Here is a 21,637-nt window from a genome sequence, read left to right as displayed (position 1 = left end):
ACTTGAAGTATTTAAGTAATTGTAATTGCAACTATTGCTAATAAGTTGCTCTTTCTGACACCCCTCCTCGTGCTACAGGTCATACTGAGCTCATGCTACAGTCATGTTCATTCAAGGTGCCTTCTATCTGCTTTTTGCTCATGTTTAGGGCAGATGGTACAATATTAAATTTCTTTGGTGCGTAGGTGTTATTTTGCAAGCGCTTAAGTGCTTATTTACCTGTCGCAGGTCCGTGCTGGTTCCCGGGCTCTTTACAGACCCCTGTCTGCCTCTGTGCTGTCCAGGCCTGAGGTCAACACAGAGGTAATACGATTGTTACCTTGGTCTGATGCATTTTCATTTAACTTGTCAGATATCTTGATGCGGTGTACTAATTTTGCAGCTTTTCTTGTTCCAGAACGCCGTTGCTCTGATGCCACAAAGCCCCCTCACTCAGGTCACACTGAGGGGCTTTCAGACGAGCGCCATCAGCCGGGACATCGACACCGCTGCTAAGTTTATTGGTGCCGGAGCTGCCACAGTCGGTGTAGCTGGATCTGGCGCGGGAATCGGGACCGTGTTTGGCAGTCTTATCATCGGCTATGCTAGGTTTGTTTCTGTTTTGTTGACCCAATGTTGCATCTAAATTGCATTTTAAGATCTCTGATTGTTTTCTTTGCAGGAACCCATCCCTGAAGCAGCAGCTGTTCTCCTATGCCATCCTGGGATTTGCCCTGTCTGAAGCCATGGGACTGTTCTGTTTGATGGTCGCTTTCCTTATCCTGTTTGCCATGTAAAACTCTGCTGTTCAACTTTCATTACAGATGTGACCACACTTTATTCTGGCATCCTAAATTGTTCCGTGTTAGTGTCATGGAAATGTACATTTTCAAGGCTCTTGGGCACTGTCAAAATGAGCAAAGACATGTATTGTACAAATGTAAGAAATTACTTGATTAAAATACATGTATTTGACTATTTAACAGTTGCGCTAGATTTAATGTCTGCAACGCTGCTAACCAAAAGCATCTTTTTGGAATGACTTCTTTTCTGTGATTAGTACAAAAGACTTGCTTCCTTAAAGCACCACATGGAAGCTTTTTTTGGGTCCACCACCTACTTGATGCATTAGTGCAACTTCAATATTTCTGGTTTTAGGCACAGAGGAGTGTTTGCTTTTGTAAATGGCATTGAATAAATTAGAAAGTTTTTAAAATGACCTGGGGAATATTGTTGACCGTGTTTGGTATAAATAATCGGCCACCTACTCAGTGGCCTAGTGGTTAGAGTGTCCGTCCTGAGATCGGTAGGTTGGGAGTTCAAATCCCGGCCGAGTCATACCAAAGACTATAAAAATGGGACCCATTACCTCCCTGCTTGGCACTCAGCATCAAGGGTTGGAATTGGGGGTTAAATCACCAAAATGATTCCCGGGCGCAGCCACCGCTGCTGCCCACTGCTCCCCTCACCTCCCAGGGGGTGATCAAGGGTGATGGGTCAAATGCAGAGAATAATTTCGCCACACCTAGTGTGTGTGACAATCATTGGTACTTTAACTTTAACTTTAAGTACATTTTATACTAGTACTAACATTGATTACAACACAAGCATTCTAAAATGTTACCACGTTAAAGATTCATCTGAATTTATCAATGGACAATAAGCATTGTATGTTTTACATCAAACTGGTTGTTATACATTGAAGTCTGGTAAACCATTTAACAAAACAGGCATTTATGCTCCTTAATTGGGGTGTTTTTCTAAAGACTGAAAATGTTGTATTGTGTGAAATGCTCAATTATTTTAAAGTATCAAACCCACAGATGATGGATATGAAATACTGATTTTTAAAATGAAATATACTTTGGCATTTCTGCCACACCAGGATTATGACCAAAAAGAATAATACTAACCATGTTTCTATATAACAATACCATAGGCTGTTAGAACCTACCCGGTTGTCGAAATGTATGATGTCATTCTGTGACGTTTCCGGAAGTGTGTGGCTATTCTCGCGATCGTTTGGACCAGACGCGGGATCTGGGGAAAGCAAGGAGGGTCGTGGCTGGCCGAGTGGGTAAGTAAGTGTCCACACAAACCGAGGATGTTTACCACGCTGTCGTACACGACCTGTATCCCCAATCTAAACATTGGCAGTGCTGTCGGCTAGTTTTGAAATAAAAACTGAAAATCCTCTTTGGAGAAAGGCTATTTTAAATCCAAATACGGCGACGCTTGTGTGTTCACTGGGGCGACGGCTAGTTCATGGAAGCGACTAGAACAGATGCTCGTCTTCCGCGATAATATGATGGGTTTTGTTTTAGTTGGAAATATTTAACAATGCGACATATGACTGGTGTTTTATCTTCGATTGTAAAAGAGTGCTGTGTTGGGATGAGCGATGTTAACAACTAGTAGTAACCGCCCATCTTTGACTGGCTTTGTTCACATGTCCTCTTCACCAGCTGTTGTTCGCCCCAGCATCTCCAGCCACTAATACATACTTCAAATATGATTTATATTTAGTCATTTTGACGAACCCAAAGTACTGCTCTCGTTTCAGGGTGACATAACAGGAATCCCTTAATATGAGTGATGATAAACCTTTTCAATGCACTGCACCTGGCTGTGGACAGGTAAGACACCTGCTTTTATCCATCCATCCATCCATCTTCTTCCGCTTATCCGAGGCCGGGTCGCGGGGGCAGCAGCCTAAGCAGGGAAGCCCAGACTTCCCTGTCCCCAGCCACTTCGTCCAGCTCTTCCCGGGGGATCCCGAGGCGTTCCCAGGCCAGCCGGGAGACAGTCTTCCCAACGTGTCCTGGGTCTTCCCCGTGGCCTCCTACCGGTCGGACGTGCCCGAAACACCTCCCTAGGGAGGCGTTCGGGTGGCATCCTGAGCAGATACCCGAACTACCTCATCTGGCTCCTCTCCATGCGGAGGAGCAGCAGCTTTAGTTTGAGCTCCTCCCGGATGGCAGAGCTTCTCACCCTATCTCTAAGGGAGAGACCCGCCACCCGGCGGAGGAAACTCATTTTGGCAGCTTGTACCCGTGATCTTGTGCTTTCGGTCATAACCCAAAGCTCATGACCATAGGTGAGGATGGGAACGTAGATCGACCGGTAAATTGAGAGCTTTGCCTTCCGGCTCAGCTCCTTCTTCACCACAACGGATCGATTCAGCGTCCGCATTACTGAAGACGCCGCACCGATCCGCCTGTCGATCTCACAATCCACTCTTCCCTTACATACACTTGTAAAGAACATAATGTTATGGCTGTCTTGAGTTTCCAAAAATGTCTGCAACTCTTATGTTTTTGTGATGGAGTGATTGGAGCACATACTTGTTGGTCACAAAAAAACATTCATGAAGTTTGGTTCTTTTTATGAATTTATTATGGGTCTACTGAAAATGTGAGCAAATCTGCTGGGTCAAAAGTATACAGGACTGTCTCAGAAAATTAGAATATTGTGATAAAGTTCCTTATTTTCTGTAATGCAATTAAAAAAACAAAAACGTCATACATTCTGGATTCATTACACATCAACTGAAATATTGCAAGCCTTTTGTTATTTTAATATTGCTGATTATGGCATAAAGCTTAAGAAAACTCAAAAATCCTATCTCAAAAAATTAGAATATTTCCTCAGACCAAGTAAAAAAAAAAAGATTTATAACAGCAAAACAAAATCAAACATTTGAAACTGTCAACTAATGCACTCAGTACTTGGTTGGGAATCCTTTTGCAAGGATTACTGCACCAATGCGACCTGGCATGGAGGCAATCAGCGTGTGGCATTGCTGAGGTGTTATGGATGCCCAGGATGCTTCAATAGCGGCCTTTAGCTCATTTGCATTATTGGGTCTGGTGTCTTTCAGCTTCTTCTTCACAATACCCCACAAATTCTCTATGGGGTTCAGGTCAGGGGAGTTGGCAGGCTAATAGAGGACAGTAATGCCATGGTCAGTACACCAGTTACTGGTGGTTTTGGCACTGTGGGCAGGTGCCAGATCATGCTGGAAAATGAAATCATCATCTCCATAGAGCTTTTCAACAGATGGAAGCATGTCGTGCTCTAAAATCTCTAGAAGCGTCTGACTTGGGCTATGGAAAAGAAGCACTGGACAGAGCAAATGTGCTGGGTCAAAAGTATACATACAGCAATGTTAATATTTGCTTACATGTCCCTTGGCAAGTTTCACTGCAATAAGGCACTTTTGGTAGCCATCCACAAGCTTCTGGTTGATTTTTTTGACCACTCCTCTTGACAAAATTGGTGCAGTTCAGCTAAATGTGTTGGTTTTCTGACATGAACTAGTTTCTTCAGCATTGTCCACATGTTTAAGTCAGGACTTTGTGGAAGGCCATTCTAAAACCTTCATTCTAGCCTGATTTAGCCATTCCTTTACCACTTTTGACGTGTGTTTGGGGTCATTGTCCTGTTGGAACATCCAACTGCGCCCAAGACCCAACCTCCAGGCTGATGATTTTAGCTTGTCCTGAAGAATTTGGAGGTAATCCTCCTTTTTCATTGTCCCATTTACTCTCTGTAAAGCACCAGTTCCATTGGCAGCAAAACAGGCCCAGAGCGTAATACTACCACCACCATGCTTGACGGTAGGCATGGTGTTCCTGGGATTAAAGGCCTCACCTTTTCTCCTCCAAACATATTGCTGGGTATTGTGGCCAAACAGCTCAATTTTAGTTTCATCTGACATCAGATGGACAACGATAAGACATTCTGGAGGAAAGTTCTGTGGTCAGATGAAACAAAAATGGAGGTGTTTGCCCACAATACAGGCAATATGTTTGGAGGAGAAAAGGTGAGGCCTTTAATTCCAGGAACACCATTCCTATCGTCAAGCATGGTGGTGGTAGTATTATGCTAAATCAGGCTAGAATGAAGGTTTTAGAATGGCCTTCCCAAAGTCCTGACTTAAACGTGTGGACAATGCTGAAGAAATAAGTCAATGTCAGAAAACCAACAAATTTAGCTGAACTGCACCAATTTTGTCAAGAGGAGTGGTCAAAAAATTCAAGCAGAAGCTTGTGGATGGCTACCAAAAGCCCCTTATTGCAGTGAAACTTGCCAAGGGACATGTAACCAAATATTAACATTGCTGTACGTATACTTTTGACCCAGCAGATTTGCTCACATTTTCAGTAGATCCATAATAAATTCATAAAAGAACCAAACTTCATGAATGTTTTCTGTGACCAACAAGTATGTGCTCCAATCACTCTATCACAAAAAAATATGAGTTGTGGAAATGATTGGAAACTCAAGACAGCCATGACATTATGCTCTTTAAAAGTGTATGTCAACTTTTGACCACGACTGTACGTTTAAAAGGTGACACAATTCAATCATAGTTAAAGTGTTAACATGCCAATGTTGTTTCAGTTTATTCCAGTTAGCTTATTTATGACCCCTTTCGAGCAACTTCTTATTGTCATTTATGTATTTTTTTATTGTCCCTCACCCAACAGGGTATATTGTCAAAAGTAGACTAATTTGTAAACAATGATGATTTTATAATGGATATAGTGCCATGTCCACACGAACACGGATTGTTTCAAAAACGCATATTCGGAATTCAAAGGATCTCCATCCACACATGCACCAGCTGCCATGCACAGTTTGTCCAATCAGAAACCTAGAAAAGCAGCATCAGCTGACTTTGTGGCATTACACCTGTTATTATTTTTGATATACTCGACCAGAGGTCCTTAACATTTTTGACCTTGGGGCCCAACTTTTCCACTACAGAGGGCCCCAGGCCCCCTCGAATATTATCAATGAATTAGAAATCTTACTCTCTTTAAGGACAAAAGTATGCTTTTGTGTGTGGACAAAAGGCCTAGACGCAGAGAAAAGTATGCGTTATGAAGTATCCATGTTTGTGGGGACACGGCCCAAGTTTGCAGTGTACTTGGAGTGCAGTGCTCTGAAGTCTGAAATCGCTGTCAACTACAAATACAATAATATACTTTAGGGCTGCAGAAATTAATTGGTTACACCAATAAGTTAAATATATATTTTGTTGCTTTGATTAATCGTTTAATGGGTGTAACTAATAAACACTCAACACAATCAAAACTCATTATTTGTAAACTAATGCAGAAATTGGGACTTTGATTGTGCACGTTTGCGTAATATTTCACAAAACCTCTCAAGCTCGTTGCTCCATCCCAGGATGTTTGCCAATCTCTAATCTGTTCCTATTTTACTTTTTTTTTTTTAATATATAGTTTAGTAGTCTGTTCCAGGTTAAAGTTGTTGCCTTCATTAAACCGGTATTAACTGTAAAGTCAATGCTTAAAATATAAAAAAAATCAATGTTAAGTAAGATAGTATGACATATTGTACTGATGGCAATTGGGTGAGGCACATGCACTCACCCCTGTGCCACCATGTGTAAAATGTTAATATTTCAAGTGCATCAATGTGCCTGAAATAAAAAAAGAAAATAATTTGTATGTAAACTTGAAACATTTTTGACTGACTTGAGCCATTTAATCTGAACATCCATCCATTCATCCCTTTTCTACCGCTTGTCCCTTTCGGAGTCGCGGAGCCTAATAAATTTTAATAAACTCAATAAGAAAATATGTTCAAATTGATCAATAAATGCAACAATTTGTGCTATTTTTTTTAATTTTTTTTAATGAATCAACATGAGGAAGTCAGGAATAATGGCTATAATGAACGCGTTTTACAGTTCACTGCTTTTCAAAGCTAACAAGCATATACTACATAGCGCCATACATTACAATTGTAAAAACCCAGAAAAAATGTCTTTACATTTTGCAAGAAATTGCGTGTGAATGCTGAAGCCGCACTGAAATGTTAGTGAAATGAATGTCCAGGGCGTACGCCGCCTTCCGTCCGAATGCAGCTGAGATAGGCTCCAGCACCCTCCGCGACCCCAAAAGGGACAAGCGGTAGTGTTGGAGTTATTGTTGGATTAAAGTATAGGGACACTACTGTCGTCTTGCGTACCTGCCAGTGTATGTTTTTCTCTTTTTATGTTCATCTTAGAGTTTTGCAAAAATACATTGGGTTAATCTTGTGTTTTCTTCCTTTATTAAAATATATGTTCACAAAAAGACAAATCAAAACTCACCTCCATAATTGTACTTGTACTTGTCAACTCCAAGATAACAAAAACATTACAATAGCTAGGTTTAAAGAAAATATATATATTTGTGCTGTGACGTGTCAAAACAGTTTTTGAGTTTCGTGTTGCAACCTTCAAGTCTCTGTTCTTTTTTTGTCCTTATAGAGATTTACAAATGAAGACCACTTGGCTGTCCACAAGCACAAACATGAGATGACCCTCAAATTTGGTCCAGCAAGGACCGACAGCGTCATTATAGCTGGTAAGAGTTTTGTTAATGTCTATTTTTTACAGAAGAAACCATATATAAGAAACTGCAATTAAGTTTCATACGGTCGTGGTACCATATCCAAAATATAGTTATCATATTTGCCGTGTTCAGTGTCTGATAGTTGTTGGTTGTACTGCACGACAAGAGTAATGCTTCATTTGTTTTACCTTAACTAAACATGTCGGAATGCACATCCATTAGGGTGATTCAGATATGTTCTGCCTACAAGGACGACTACATACCAAGCAATAGTGTACAGTTGTTCTTCGTATACCGCAGCTAATTGGTTCTGGCCATGACCGCGATAAACTAATTTTGCGAAGTACAAATCATTAGTTTTCATAGCTAGATCATAAAAAAAACAGTTTACGACCTTCAAAATAACTTTTTCAACATAATGAGTGCCTTCTAGGGATGTCCCGATCCAGGTTTTTGCACTTCCGATCCGATACCGATGTTGTTTTTGCACTTCCGATCCGATACCGATACTGGCCTATCCGAGCATGTATTAAAGTTTAAAGTTTTTTTAGCCTACTTAGTTGTCAGAATCATGTTGAAAAAGGTTTTGGTACTCTTGATAACAACTAGCCAGCTGAATTAGGGGAGTTTGAATAATACACAATGGTTGGTAACAAGAAACTGACCAGTTTATTCAAGGATAAACACAAAATAGACAAAATTATACATGACAAACAGAAATGGCATCATTGAACTAGGGCCGGGCGATATGGCCTTTTTTAATATCACGATATTTTAAGGCCATATCACGATACACGATATATATCTGGATATTTTGCCTTAGCCTTGACTGAACACTTGATGCATATAATCACAGCAGTATGATGATTCTATGTGTTTACATTAAAACATTCTTCTTCATACTGCATTAATAATTGCTACTTTTAAACTTTCATGCAGAGAGGGAAATCACAACTAAAAAATCACTATTTGTTCCATACGGTGTTGATCTGGAAATGTTTGCCTCGGCATTTTGATGGTGTGGGCGTGTGGCACCGAATGGAGATATTGACGTGCTGCTACATATTAGCAGTAATGCTACTTTTTATAGCAACGCTTTCGCCCCACACTTGACAAGTTACGGTTGTCTTTTCGACATATTCCCACTTAAAGCCAAACCACCGCCAGACGATGGACCCCTTGCTGTTTTTGGGGGGAATTAATTCTTCCTTCCTTCATTCGATTACCACTCCCACGGCTGCGCTAGCATCACAGCTAACGTTAGCCATGCTGCTACCTCTCTGCTCGGGGAGGACGTATACGTATGTGACATATGACATGACAGTATGTGACGTGTGTAAGAAGGTGTGCTTGTCTGTCTGTGAGAAAGACAGACAAGAAAGAGTGAGAAGAGCCTGCAGTGTAATGCCAGCAGCTAAAAGCAAATGTGTGAGAACGTATACTCCAATATCACCATATATCCATCCATCCATCCATTTTCTACCGCTTATTCCCTTTGGGGTCGCGGGGGGCGCTGGAGCCTATCTCAGCTACAATCGGGCGGAAGGCGGGGTACACCCTGGACAAGTCGCCACCTCATCGCAGGGCCAACACAGATAGACAGACAACATTCACACTCACATCCACACACTAGGGCCAATTTAGTGTTGCCAATCAACTTATCCCCAGGTGCATGTCTTTGGAAGTGGGAGGAAGCCGGAGTACCCGGAGGGAACCCACGCATATAGTCATTTTCTATATCGCACAGAGACAGCTGACATTTTTACCAGTAACTTTTAATTCACATGGCCGTCTTAACGGTTAGGACACAGACCTGTGGATGTGTTGAAGGTGTGCTGGAAAATGCGGAACGGAAATTTGGGAGCGGCAGAAAAGTGGAATGTATTATTTAAATCAGTGCGTTGGAAAACACGGACCGGAATTTCTTTAAAGATCTGGATCGGCATTTTCCCATGCCTTGCCGATACGCATTTTTTGGCAAATATCGGCGGCCGATCCGATCCAAATATCGGATCGGGACATCCCTAGTGCCTTCTATACTTAAAATAACACTCTTAAGTCACATTTACACTCTTTCAATCCAATATACTCTAGTAATACTGTCTGAGGCTGAGCCAATCAGTGGCCACTATACTGAACAGCGCACTCTGATTGGTTTGGCCTTCTCGAGTGGTCAATACTACTGTCGCATTGATATATATTACTATTGCCGTTAATATTTACATTTATTTTATTTTTATGCTTGAAAATGCTTACCGTATTTTTCGGACTATAAGTCGCTCCGGAGTATAAGTCGCACCAGCCGAAAATGCACAATGAAGAAGGAAAAAAACATATATAAGTTGCACTGGAGTATAAGTCGCATTTTTTGGGGGAAATGTATTTGATAAAACCCAACACAAAGAATAGACATTTTAAAGGCAATTTAAAATAAATAAAGAATAGTGAACAACAGGCTGAATAAGTGTACGTTATATGAGGCATAAATAACCAACTGAGAAGGTGCCTGGTATGTTAACGTAACATATTATGGTAAGAGTCATTCAAATAACTATAACATATACAACATGCTATACGTTTACCAAACAATCTGTCACTCCTAATCGCTAAATCCCATGAAATCTTATACGTCTAGTCTCTTACGTGAATGAGCTAAATAATATTATTTGATATTTTACGGTAATTTGTTAATAATTTCACACATAAGTCGCTCCTGAGTATAAGTCGCACCCCCGGCCAAACTACGAAAAAAACTGCGACTTATAGTCCGAAAAATACGGTAATATAGGACCAGACAATTGTAGAATATGTTTTATAACCCCAAAATATGCAATGTGGTGAAGCCGCAATATTTGAAAAGGCAATGTGGCGAGGGATGACCGTAAGCAAGCACGGTAAATGTGTATTATTTTAACAGTTTTAGCCAAAATCTGCGCTTTTCAAAGTTTTACCTTATTGCTTTCACTGCTTGTGTTGTTGTATGTGCCCTGTGCAGAACTTTGGGCAATTTAGGTGGTTTCGAATGTGCTATGTCACGCTTTTCCCCTGGGATTGCCAACAGACCCGTGGTAGTGGAGGTGTGGTCAACAGACGTCATCGTAAAATTGACATATTCTGTGATAATTTTCTTTAAAAAGGCTAAACAATGTTTTAATAAATAATAACACCATAGATTTGTTATAAATGTGAGAATCAGAATCAGAAGAGTTGTTATTGCCATTGTGAACCCGTTCTCAAACAATGGCAATAAAAACTCTTCTGATTCTGATTCTGATTCTCACATTTATAAAAATCTATGGTATTATTAATTATTATTAACTAGGGCTGTCAAAATTGACACATTACTCAAAAATAATCCCATTAATCACGTGCAAGCTCTTTTAGTTTCTTTCTTTTTCTTTCTTTTAGTTTATTTCGAACATGAACACACTTACGTCATAATACATCACACAATTTCATATAATTTCTGTTTACATCATGTCCGAAAAGGAGTAGGAAGAAGCAAAGCTTATTTAATCCTACCCCTTTCCCTCTTCAGAGCGTTTACAAATATATACATTAATTTACTGACATTTTCATAGTAAAATGACATCCGTGAATGAGCAATACAACAGTTTTGTAATATGTATTTAGTTAAGTCAGTCATTATAAACATACTGAGATGAAGAATATCTTATTTTTAATAAGGTTGAAAGTATTTCTCATAGTACTTCTTCTTTGTACTTTGTAAGCACTATTCATTTGAACAACCTCTTAAGCTGGATCGTATCAGTACAATGTTTAACTTCTTTACTTAATCTATTCCATCATTTAATTCCACATACTGATATGCTAAAGATTCTAAGTGTTGTACGTGCATACAAATGTTTTAAAGTAGATTTTCCTCTAAGGTTATATTTCTCCTCTTTAGTTGAGAAGAATTGTTGTACATTATTTGGTAGCAGGTTAAAGTTTGCTTTGTACATAACTTTATCTGTTTGCAATTTTACCAAATCATCGAACTTTAATTTTTTTGACTCAATAAATAAAGGGTTTGTATGTTCTCTATATATAGTTTAACAGCTATATGGTCAGCAATCAGATGAATGCATATGTCAGTACAAAAATTAGTTGGAAAACTCTGACTGATGTGCTCTCTCACTCCAAAACACAGCCTGAAAGAACTTTAGATAAAACTATTGCCAAGTGTTTTGCAAATAAATGGCATGCATCTAAGTAAAACTTTAGAAAACGACATTCTGACAATAAAATTGCATTTGTGTACAAATATTGAGGTCTTTTCGTAAGCCAATTGGAATTATGGAAACCTGTTAAAAATAATGATTAATCCAAATTACAAAATCTGATACAAAAAAAAAAAATAATTTGACAGCCCTAGTATTAACATTAGGGCTGTCAACATTAACATGTGATTAATTTTAAAAAGTATCACATTATCATAAATAAATGAAGATTAATCACAGTGATTGTTTTGACAGCCAGAAGGTGGCGTGCATTGCACAGGCAGTGATCACGTCACAAGCCAGTGTGATGATAGTTAGAGCAGTGTGCTCTCCGCCCTTCAAAACGAACTCCGACCGAACTTTAGATAGAATTGAGGTAAGGACGGCACTGCTAGCATGGATACTAGATGGACAGCAAACAGAGGACAACAAACTATGCTGGCCAGTTTACCACAGATAAGTTAAACATTGCCTTTTCTAAATGGACAGCCACCGCATGTAGGTCACTTAATATCTGTTAAGACCTAGTGCTGCAAGATGTCGTTCATGTCGCCAACTACATTGGTGGTAGTTTATACAAAAAGAGCAGCGCTGTCATCTGAAAAGGTAAATAAGTGTGTATGTTTAAGGAAGAGTAAATGCAGATGTAAATGGTGCACTATTTCAAGTTGTTTGTAGGTGCACTGCAAAGAGTCATTTTTTAAAAACAAGAACAAAAAATACAAAAATTAAGGGTATTTTATTTGAACTAAGCAAAATTATCTGCCAATTGAACAAGAAAATTTGGCTTGTCAAAACTTTCCAAAACAAGTAAAATTAGCTAACTTCAATGAACCTAAAAATACCTTAAAATAAGTATATTCTCACTAATAACAAGTGCACTTTTCTTGGTAGAAAAAAAAGAGACCTTTTTGCTCAATATGTTGAAAAATATTCTTAAATGAAGTAAATGCTAGTGCCTTTATCTTGACATAATGATATGAAACCAGCAAACGTATACTAAAAACTAATTTATTGTTCTTAATGGAAAGGCAACAAGGCAACCACTTGTTACTCTCGGGGTCTATTAGCCGCTCAGGCAAATCATATTGTCTAAAAATGCATTTTTCCATCGATAACATGACATCATCGCGCCAAGTGCATGCTCTTTCAGTCAATTAGTGCGCATATACGCAGCCCGGCCCCCGGCCAAAAATGTTGTAATTTTGAAGAATTCATCTGAATGTGTATGAACTATTTCTGTTCAAAATTGTTAGAAATGTCACATGTTAAATGCTTAAATATTAACTGTCAGTTTACTGTACTGGGCCAACTGTACTACTTTATGAGTACCTATTTCCTATTGTTTCATTGAAAATAAAACAGCAAAGTCCATCCGTTTTAATTATGAGACAAAATTGTGTCAAAGTCATGATTTTTTTTTCATGCTTGAAATAAGAAATTATTACTTTAAAAGAGTTGTTTTATACTTGTGAGTGTTGATGACACAGCTTAGCAACACTTGATATTCTAGTTTCAAGCATGTTTTACTCAACATAGGTCATAAAATCTCAGCAACCAGCTGTAATATCTTACTGAGATCATTTAGGACCAAAACCCTTAAAACAAGTAAAACACTCTAACACAAAATCTGCTTAGTGAGAAGAATTATCTTATCAGACAGAAAATAAGCAAATATCACCCTTATTTGAGATATTTAATCTTACTTAGATTTCAGTTTTTGCAGTGTGTTTACTACATTATTTGTTAATATACTGTACATCTGTACCTTGTTTGCTATATTTATGGAGACTTTCAAAATGTGCACCTAATTCTTACTATACTTATGGTCACCAAGTTTTGAGCAAATCAACGACTTGCAATTCTGTAAAACAATTAAAAAATGTTCCTGTCTGATATTCTGACTACAGAATTGCATTAGTATCCTAATATTGGGGTATTTTCTTAAGCAAATTGTATTTATGCGAGCAAATAATGATCTGTGTTTCATCATGATTAATCACAGTTCAAGAGTGTAGTTACACTGATTTAAAAAATTAATTACCTGACAGCCCATATTTTTCTTATTTTGCTCTATTTTTCAATTGTTGCTGCTCATTGTACAATGTACTGTGTTGAGAATTTATTCCCCAATCATTTTAGTGAGTTTTTCTTTATTAAAAACAACTAGCAACAAATCTAGAATCTTTTTCTGGTGCTATTGTAGACTGTACTTGTGTTTAGAGACAATTTAGTTGTGTCTCTCGATGGCTGCAACGGACAGCTATAGAACTGCAGCGAGCCTGACATCACACGCTTTGCGCTGCTGCTCCAGTTGGACTTTATATCCTTGAAAGCCTTTACTGTCCTCTCAATATCGCACATTGCACATTTTGTAGGTCATTGTCCGCGGGTATATCTCAAATATATTAAAATACGTCCACTTCGCAGACATGCTGCCTCTGCTTCAGACAATTACACTCATTACTTAGGTCATCACAACATCCGGTTTCATCAGCGCTTTTTCAATGATCAAAATCTTCCACCAAAAATAATTTTCTTAGTGGAATATTTGATGTGAAGTATTCGGAACCTTGGATAGGTCAATAATTCATGATAACATTGATTTTGATTCAATATTATGTTTTGAGTAATGACAGTTTGAAAGAAAAAAAACAGCTTTGTTTTATTAGTCAACATTGCAACTTTTTCTAAATTACATTTAACCTTTAAGCTTTTTTATTTCACTTTTGTTATGTTTTTGTTTATTTTAATAGTATTTTTAGAATGTGCCGTGGGCCTTTAAAACATTAGCTGTGGGCCGCGAATGACTTTTGACACCCCTGCTATATATAATAAAAAATTAAATCTGATAAATCTATGGATAAAAAGCAGAGCCTGGCGACGCATGCGCGTTTATCATAACTCTCTCGCTCTCTCTGTCTCTGCCCCTCCCTCACCAATGCTGCCGCGCGCACAATTTGTTTTGTTTTTAACCCCTTCTTAACCCTGAACGTACATTGAAAATACACGCAACCTTAACTGAAAATGCCGGACATTTGAGGCATTTAAGAAACTCCGCCCTGACAACTCTGCAAAAGAGGACATGTCCGGTGAAAAGAGGACGTATGGTCAGTCTATCGTAGCCCGTTAGCTGCTAGCATGCCGTGTGTTGTGCCTCGATGTGCATTGTTTACACAACGTGTGTTACGCTACTTAATATGTCCGTGTGGAAACTTGTTCGGTACATCTCCGAACCGAACTGGAACCCCCGTACCGAAACGATTCAATACAAATACATGTACCGTTACACCCCTACTATCTATCTATCCGTCTATCCATCCATCCATCCATCTATCTATCTATCTATCTATCTATCTATCTATCTATCTATCTATCTATCTATCTATCTATCTATCTATCTATCTATCTATCTATCTATCTATCTATCTATCTATCTATCCGTCTATCCATCCATCTATCTATCTATCTATCTATCTATCTATCTATCTATCTATCTATCTATCCGTCTATCCATCCATCCATCCATCCATCCATCCATCCATCCATCCATCCATCCATCCATCCATCCATCCATCCATCCATCCATCCATCCATCCATCCATCCATCCATCCATCCATCCATCCATCCATCGATCCATCCATCCATCCATCCATCCATCCATCCATCCATCGATCGATCGATCGATCGATCGATCGTTGTGTTTTGGACCAGTTGTTCCTCCCAGGGAATTCAAGTCACAAGTCGCTCCCAAACTCTTTACGACACTTAAAGCTGAGTTGAAAAACCACCAGAGACAGAATAGGTATTTTGTAATATATTTGCAAAGCTTTGCAGATATACATTCACAGAGACAGCATACAACATTTGGCTCGCCCCGCTAAGATGGTCTGTCTTCCCGACCCAAAACCCTCTCCCCTCTTCCATCTCTCTAGTCAAAACACATGCACATTATCTCTCTAGTCAAAACACATTCCAAAGATCAAGGTTAACACACACAGTTTACTTGCAGACAAACAGAAAGAGAAGAAATGGAAAACATGAGCTGTTTTCAAATATGACTATGAAATAAAAGGAGTAAAACTTAAAGGCAGATATATGTAAATATCTGCCTCCGACACTATCTATCTATCTATCTAAGTCTCTGTCAATGACTCTGTCTCTATATAGAGATATATAGATATAAATAGTTTGACTTCACTTGACTTACATTCTCTTTCAAATGTTTTCACCCACTCATCTATCTTTTCCATCGCAGACCAAACGCCGACACCTACACGCTTTTTGAAGAACTGCGAGGAAGTAGGGCTGTTTAATGAACTCACAAGCCCTTTTGACCACGACTTCAAAAAAGTGGCTGAAGATGACGTTAAGAAGGTTGGGCTTTATTGAGAATATTCTCTACACTATGTTGGCATTCCTGATGTCCATTCATATTTTCTGCAGCTGCCGCTGGATTTGTCACCTCTCGCTACTCCGATCATACGCAACAAAACGGAAGAGCCCACAGCACAGGAGGCCAATCGAGGTAGCCCGCTGCCTCACCCAGAATCAACCACAAATGATGACAAGGTGAACCAATGCTCAACCAGGTCACAGGGTCAATATATTTGGGTTCTGCCTCTTTAAATCCACTATTACTAATATCTATATCATGACTTCAGTCCAAAGATTCTGTTGTTATGAGAAGTTGTTGATGGATGTTTAATTATTAATTTTTTTTTTCTCCTCTCTCCATCTCTTTAACTTTGAGACAAAAGTGCATATTGTCTGCAGCTAAGATGTTGTGTGATGTTTCCAGGACTTATCTTTGCAGCCAGCCTCACTGCCAACATCCACTATAGTCCATCCTGCATCCCTCCAAGTTCCCAATGTACTTCTAGCAACCTCAGAGGCTAATGTTATACAGCAAGCGCTCCCATCGCCAACATCTAGCTCTGTTATTACCCAAGTCCCATCCACTAATAGGCCTATAGTGTAAGTAACTCAGAACAAAAATCATAGTTAATTCCTCAAGTCATCACCTCATTTTTAAATTATACATTTTTTTCATTTTGTGCAGTTTTGTCTTAGTTGGAGCATGTGCTTGTTTTGTTTTTAATTTAAGTACAGTTTGCAAAATCTTAATTTTGGCTGCAGTTGTTTTTTTCTTTCAAAGTGACAGTGCCTTTATGTATTTTTTAGGTAATGAAATCATTTAGAAATCTCACATTGCAGCAACTATGTATTATATCTCACCAATGGACAGTACCATATACATAAATATTGGATATAATTTACAGTAGTTGGTGTATATCTTAGGAAATAAGCATAAATGTGCAGTGTTACCTTGGTTTTCAACGAGAAACATTGCCAAAAATGTATCTCGGATATCCTTTGACCAAACATTGCGCCGAACAAACTAGTCTATTAGCGCGCGCATTTTCCCATGGAATTTAGTATAAAAATCAAGAATCTCACATAAGGTTACTCATTTTTCAGTTTCTGTGAAGAATGGATTGTGGGGTTTTTTCAAGTTGAGACACGATAGACAGATTCTAGCCAGGGAGTCCTTTTAATAATCTTTATTGTGATAGGTTGATTGGCAACACTAAAATTGGCTCTAGTGTGTGAATGTGAGTGTGAATGTTGTCTGTCCCTGCGCCCTGTGATGAGGTGGCGACTTGTCTAGAGTGTACCCTGCCTTCCGCCCGAATGCAGCTGGGATAGGCTCCAGCACCCCCCGCGACCCTGAGAGGGACAAGCGGTAGAGGATGAATGGATGTGTGTGTGGGTGTGGTTTCTATGTCTGTCTCTTTTCTTGCACTGTGCTCCCTGCACGGATGTGGCGTTCATGCACACTTGTTTTTTTCAGTGTTAGGCAAATTTCAGACACCTATTTAGTACGGCTACAAAATAAGCCGCAATAGGGCCAAAGAAAATTGCTTTATTTATTCACGCCTGTATTTCTAACGTTGTATTTTTTTCAATTGCTGTACGGCGACCTTCAGTGCCTTAAAAGGTGCCCTAAAAAATAAATTGTCATTCGGTGTAAGCACTTTGATGTAGAAGGTGAGAAACACCATGACATTCAAGGAAGAACTTGTACCAAAGTACAAAGGTAGTGTCTGTTAAAATAGTATTGTAATGTAAAGGAATGATGGGTTCTCACTTCTCTGTGAAGCGCTTTGAGTGTCTAGAAAAGCGCTATATAAATCTAATCCATTATTATTATTATTATTATTAAAGGTTCCTAGTTAATATACAGTAGGTTAGTAGGGACGGCGTGGCGCAGTGGAAGAATGGCTGTGCGCGACCCGAGGGTCCCTGGTTCAATCCCCACCTAGCACCAACCTCGTCATGTCCGTTGTGTCCTGAGCAAGACACTTCACCCTTGCTCCTGATGGGTGCTGGTTAGCGCCTTGCATGGCAGCTCCCTCCATCAGTGTGTGAATGTGTGTGTGAATGGGTAAATATGGAAGTAGTGTCAAAGCGCTTTGAGTACCTTGAAGGTAGAAAAGCGTTATACAAGTACAACCCATTTATTTATTTATTATCATTTAGGTTGCAGGGGGAACCGTTTAAGGGAACACATTAAAGAAAGTCCTGTCCACTCTTTAAAGGGGAACATTATCACAATTTCAGAATGGTTAAAACCATTAAAAATCAGTTCCCAGTGGCTTATTATATTTTTCAAAGTTTTTTTCAAAATTTTACCCATCATGCAATATCCCTAAAAAAAAAGCTTCAAAGTGCCTGATTTTAACCATCGTTATAAACACCCGTCCATTTTCCTGTGACGTCACATAGTGAAGCCAACACAAACAAACATGGCGGAAAGAACAGCAAGCTATAGCGACATTAGCTCGGATTCAAACTCGGATTTCAGCGGTTTAAGCGATTCAACAGATTACGCATGTATTGAAACGGATGGTTGTAGTGTGGAGGCAGGTAGCAAAAACGAAATTGAAGAAGAAACTGAAGCTATTGAGCCATATCGGTTTGAACAGTATGCAAGCGAAACCGACGAAAACGACACGACAGCCAGCGACACGGGAGAAAGCGAGGAGGAATTCAGCGATCGCCTTCTAACCAACGATTGGTATGTGTTTGTTTGGCATTAAAGGAAACTAACAACTATGAACTAGATTTACAGCATATGAAATACATTTGGCAACAACATGCACTTTGAGAGTGCAGACAGCCCAATTGTCATCAATTAATATATTCTGTAGACATACCCTCATCCGCGCTCTTTTCCTGAAAGCTGATCTGTCCAGTTTTGGAGTTGATGTCAGCAGGCCAGGGAAGCTAGGGTCGATGTGAGCCAAGACATCCAGGGAGTTTAGCTCGCTTGTCTGCGGGAACAAACTGCCGCCATTGTTTGCCGTGCTACCGAGGACCTTTGTCCCTGAATTGCTCACACACTCCGGCAGATTCAATGGGGGTCTGGCGGCAGATTTCTTTGACTTTATCGTTGGAAATGCATCTGCTTTGAGTGTCGCAGGATATCCACACATCCTTGCCATCTCTGTCGTAGCATAGCTTTCGTCGGTAAAGTGTGCGGAACAAACGTCCAATTTCTTGCCACTTTCGCATCTTTGGGCCACTGGTGCAACTTGAATCCGTCCCTGTTTGTGTTGTTACACCCTCCGACAACACACCGACGAGGCATGATGTCTCCAAGGTACAGAAAACAGTCGAAAAAACGGAAAAAACCAGAGCTGATTTGACTCGGTGTTTGAGAAATTGGCGGATTGCTTCCCGATGTGACGTCACATTGTCACGTCATCGCTCCGAGAGCGAATATTAGAAAGGCGTTTAATTCGCCAAAATTCACCCATTTAGAGTTCGGAAATCGGTTAAAAAAATATATGGTCTTTTTTCTGCAACATCAAGGTATATATTGACGCTTACATAGGTCTGGTGATAATGTTCCCCTTTAAAGTTTACGTTTCTCACCTACTCGATTAAAAGTGTGCATTTTGTCCCCTCCTTTGATCTTCCCTCTCCACTAACCGCCATGTTCACCAAGAGTCTTTAATCCATCTATCCATTTTCTACCGCTTCTTCTTGGGGTCTGGAGCCTATCGCATTAATTAGAGTAAAAATTATAATAAATATTCCTTTTATTCATTACTTATAAGTATTTCACATTGTGTTCTGCTTGTAAAAGTGTAATTATCCTAAACAAAAGTGTTTAATTGGTATTTTTATTTGCATTATTTTTTATTGGAAAAATGTGTTTTTTGTCTTGGTCTGACGATTCAAAACACATTACTCACGAAAACCGAGGTACCACTGTACTATTGTAAAAAAAACTAAGTCAACATAGACAGTATTGTCTAAGTAGATGACAACACCAGTGAGTACACCTCACAGTGAACATAACCTAATTATTCCTAAAGTCACAATGCTTCCCTAGGATTGCTTAAAAGACTACATTTGATTTGAGTTGCCTAACAGACATCCATATCAAGACTGATGATTGTAAAACAGTAATGAATCATGTTGCTTGAGCTCAATGGGTGTTTCTTCTTCTTTCATCAGTTGTTGCTTGAATATGACTGAATGTTTGATCTTTGCCATCACTCTGCCACTTTTTACTGTGTTTTTTTGTTGTTGTATTATTTATTAACATAGCACTGTGCAGTTCTAATCTTGACGGAGATGTCTGTTTCCTGCTCTAGGCCAGTGTCTGGCGCCTTCCCTGTGCTCTTACAGCTGCCTAACGGGCAGACCATGCCAGTCGCCATTCCAGCACCCATTACCAGTTCCAGTGTACATATTCCAGTGAGTCAGTTACATTTCTTCATGTCAATTGTATTCCTGGTTACTAATTTACAAAATATCTTTCTCTTTTACGTTGTGTTTTTCCAAGATGACAATTATTGGGATGTTATGAGTAGGTGGGGTCGCGATCCGATTTTGATTTGATCCGATGTCAGCAAAAGAGAAGTATCGGATGATATCGGCCTGCATCTAAAATATGTAATACAAGCTCCGAGACAAGCAGTCCTGCAGCACCTTTAGTTGTGCAAAGCTGTACAGTCAGTTCCAATCTAAATATCCTTCAATAATCACCCAAGGTTTGCCCTTTTTGATTTTAGTAAAGTCATCTACAAAAGGTTTTACGTACATTGTAGGCTATAGGCTACCAAGAACTAGCGGCTTTACAACAGCTAAGCACACAAGCTAGACATACCTAAAAAGTGTCCTAATTACCGTATTTTTCGGAGTATAAGTCGCACCGGAATATAAGTCGCACCTGCCGAAAATGCATAATAAAGAAGGAAAAAAACTTATATAAGTCGCACTGGAGCCCGGCCAAACTATGAAAAAAACTGCGACTTATAGTCCGAAAAATACGGTATACAATATTGCAGTCCAAAACACCACATTTGTCAAAATAAATAAGTATCAAATAATTATAGTCAGACATTCCTTACACATATCAAGTCTCCAAGACAAAAGTGTAGTAGAAACTATCCAGTAACAAACGTATCTGTATCATTCAACTTCTGCATCATGATCTTATTTTAATCAATTATTGTGACAACTAGGTGTTACCAAGAAAGAAAGAAAATATTACCTCTGCACTTCCACTGAATTAAAGACACAAGAGGTCCATTCCAGTCAGTTAATAATAAAGAGTTTAGTGTTTTTCATACCTACATTGTTCTGTGTTTGAGTAATTTTACTTCATCAAGACTTTTTTAACATTCCATACTACAAAATGATATACCGTATTTTTCGGAGTATAAGTCGCTCCGGAGTATAAGTCGCACCGGCCGAAAATGCATAATAAAGAAGGAAAAAAAACATATATAAGTCGCATTTTTGGGGGAAATTTATTTGATAAAACCCAACACCAAGAATAGACATTTGAAAGGCAATTTAAAATAAATAAAGAATAGTGAACAACAGGCTGAAATAAGTGTGCGTAATATGACGCATAAATAACCAACTGAGAACGTGCCTGGTATGTTAACGTAACATATTATGGTAAGAGTCATTCAAATAACTATAACATATAGAACATGCTATACATTTACCAAACAATCTGTCACTGCTAATCGCTA

At 39.1% G+C, this 21,637-nt stretch overlaps 2 protein-coding genes across 5 annotated transcripts in view; both read left to right on the top strand.

Moving 5' to 3' along the window:
• atp5mc3a (ATP synthase membrane subunit c locus 3a) overlaps positions 1–962 on the top strand; it is a 3,228-nt gene extending 2,266 nt beyond the window's left edge. The window contains exons 3-5 of the mRNA XM_061971590.2: positions 229–303; positions 398–588; positions 662–962. Coding sequence (XP_061827574.1) covers positions 229–303; positions 398–588; positions 662–776 — 381 coding nt within the window. The 3' untranslated portion in view covers positions 777–962. The remainder of the gene's footprint in view (positions 1–228; positions 304–397; positions 589–661) is intronic.
• Positions 963–2,005: 1,043 nt separating this feature from the next.
• Positions 2,006–21,637, top strand: part of atf2 (activating transcription factor 2) — a 53,985-nt gene continuing 34,353 nt past the window's right edge. For 3 of the 4 annotated variants that reach the window (XR_009816497.2, XM_061971593.2, XM_061971591.2), the window contains exons 1-7: positions 2,006–2,056; positions 2,543–2,615; positions 7,268–7,364; positions 15,835–15,953; positions 16,023–16,148; positions 16,378–16,553; positions 20,246–20,348. Coding sequence is in view for 3 of the 4 variants with exons in the window: in XM_061971593.2 (XP_061827577.2) it covers positions 2,568–2,615; positions 7,268–7,364; positions 15,835–15,953; positions 16,023–16,148; positions 16,378–16,553; positions 20,246–20,348 (669 nt within the window). In the remaining variant the exon portion in view is untranslated. Of the gene's footprint in view, positions 2,061–2,542; positions 2,616–7,267; positions 7,365–15,834; positions 15,954–16,022; positions 16,149–16,377; positions 16,554–20,245; positions 20,349–21,637 lie in introns of all 4 variants that reach the window. The other variant, XM_061971592.2, reaches the window with a different exon arrangement.

Source organism: Nerophis lumbriciformis, linkage group LG13, assembly GCF_033978685.3.
Source record: "Nerophis lumbriciformis linkage group LG13, RoL_Nlum_v2.1, whole genome shotgun sequence".
Lineage (NCBI taxonomy): Eukaryota > Metazoa > Chordata > Actinopteri > Syngnathiformes > Syngnathidae > Nerophis > Nerophis lumbriciformis.
The sequence above is the reverse complement of the archived record's forward strand: the minus strand, read 5'-3'. Positions and strand labels throughout refer to the sequence as shown.